Raw genomic sequence first — 1,993 nt, forward strand, 5'->3', positions numbered from 1 at the left:
CCGTGAAAAAGATCAAAGAGATTTTTGGAAAGAAGTCAGGAAACTTCATCATTGTTACTTTCACCAGAGGAGATGAGCTTGAAGACACATCCATTGAAAGTTACATAAAAGAAGATTGTGCCGATTTCGTAAAAACTCTGATTAATGACTGTGGAGGCAGATACCACGTCTTCAACAACAAAGATCAAACAAACCGTAGACAAGTGACAGACCTGCTGATCAAAACTGAAGCCATGTTGAAAGACAATGATGGCAGACACTACACCACTGAGATGTTCCAAGAGGCCGAGGCAGCGATACAGAAGAAAGTAGAGACGCTGCTGAAAGAGAAAGATGAAGACATGAAGAGAGAGAGGGAGGAGCTTAAAAGGAAGCATGAAGAAGAAATGCAAAAAATAAAAAGAGAAATAGAAGAACAGATCTCTAAATTTGAATCTGAGAAAGAGCAGAGTAGGATTCAGCTGAAGCAGATGGAGGACTGCATTATCAAGGAGCGAGAGAAAAGAGAGATAGAAAAGAAAATCAGAGAAGATGAAGACAGAAAGAAGACAGAACAGGAAGAAACTCAACGACAACAATGGAAACAAAGACTGGAAACTTTGGAGAAGCAAATCGAATCTGAATCAAAGGAAGAGCTCATCAGAGAGCTGGAGCACACCAGAGAAGAAACAAGAAAAGAGAGAGAGGCCTGGGAGATGGAAAGAAATGACTGGTGGGAAAAAAGGTATCAAGAAAATATACAGAGACGAGAAGCAGAAGCTATGAAAATTAAAAATCTCAAAGAAAAATATGACTTGGAAAGAGAAGTATATGAAAGGAAAATAAAAGAACATTGCATTAGATTAGAGGAGGAGGAAAGGAAGAGAAGAGCATTAGAGAAAGACTATAAAACTAAAATGGAGGAAATGAAGCAGAAATATGAAGATGATGCCAGAAATCAAGCTGAACTGTTCAATGATTTCAGAGAGAAATACACCAGGGACTTTGAATCACTGATAGATAAATATAACGAGGAGATAAGGGATCTGAAGGAAACATATGGAATATTGATGCAAAAGCAACAGGAACACAAGAATGAGTTTACTCTTTTGCACAAAGTCGCAGACCACAAAGAAGAAATGCTTAAGAAAGAAAGGGAGGAAATGCAGAAAAAGCACGAAGACAAATTAAAACAATTAAAACAGAAAAGCTGGTGCACCATTGCCTGATGAATTTAAACAACATAGGACAACACATGAGGAGTGATCCGGATATCCATACCATTGAATAAATTTCAAATAAAAACAAAACACAACAGCTCCAGTTGCTTAAAAAGGACTGTGACTGCAGAAACAGCACTTCCATGATTTCTTGATGAAAAACAGAAATGTAGTCAGTTCTTTTTATATATTAAATATCATGGTTGGCTTTATAAAAAAATAATTTTAAAAAGATGATAAAAGAGGAAGAGACATGTAACGAGTAAGAGACCAACAGAGACTATCGTTGTTTTTTAATTTTGCAAATTAATACAGCTCATTGGCTCTGCAATGACAAATATAGGAGTTTGTCTTTTGTTTTTTTAAATCCTGTTCTGTCTGTCAGCTTTTTTGCAATTATAACTATGATCTGAATGTACTGTTGTGCCAAACATATTTTGATTTTCTAACATCAGCTTTATAGGTTCTCAGTAGCCTCGTCTTTTTCAGGTGTTTCTTTTATCTGTTTAGTTTTTTTTTTTTTTTTCAATTCGTGTTATTGTGTTATATGCATTTAGATATGTAACCACTCCCTCCATGACCATGTTCTACAGGGGCAAAGGCACATCAAGCCCCAAACCCTGGCCCAGGCATGCACACACACAGAGGCTCACTCACTCACTCAAACATACATAATGACATACAGAGACGCACAAAGAAACACATGTGATTTTTGACCATGTCCTTCAATGCACATATTAAACAAATATGTAAGACTGCTTTCCTCTGTACTGGAAATTTCTTTATTTTATGTA

General features: G+C 36.5%; 1 protein-coding gene across 1 annotated transcript; it reads left to right on the forward strand.

The window, feature by feature from the left end:
• The first annotated feature begins 16 nt into the window (after positions 1-16).
• On the forward strand, positions 17-1,927 carry LOC106632643 (vicilin-like seed storage protein At2g18540). The gene has a single exon (XM_042216647.1). It carries the CDS (start codon positions 234-236, stop codon positions 1,206-1,208), a length of 975 nt encoding a protein of 324 aa, XP_042072581.1. The 5' UTR covers positions 17-233; the 3' UTR covers positions 1,209-1,927.
• The last annotated feature ends 66 nt before the right edge of the window (positions 1,928-1,993 follow it).

This window comes from Haplochromis burtoni, unplaced genomic scaffold, assembly GCF_018398535.1.
Source record: "Haplochromis burtoni strain Fernald_Lab_line unplaced genomic scaffold, NCSU_Asbu1 Contig_1156, whole genome shotgun sequence".
Taxonomy (NCBI): Eukaryota; Metazoa; Chordata; class Actinopteri; order Cichliformes; family Cichlidae; genus Haplochromis; species Haplochromis burtoni.

What these genes read in the sequence shown, in the direction of transcription:
- LOC106632643 (XM_042216647.1), top strand. Translation starts at nt 234, where the DNA reads ATGTTGAAAGACAATGATGGCAGACACTACACCACTGAGATGTTCCAA.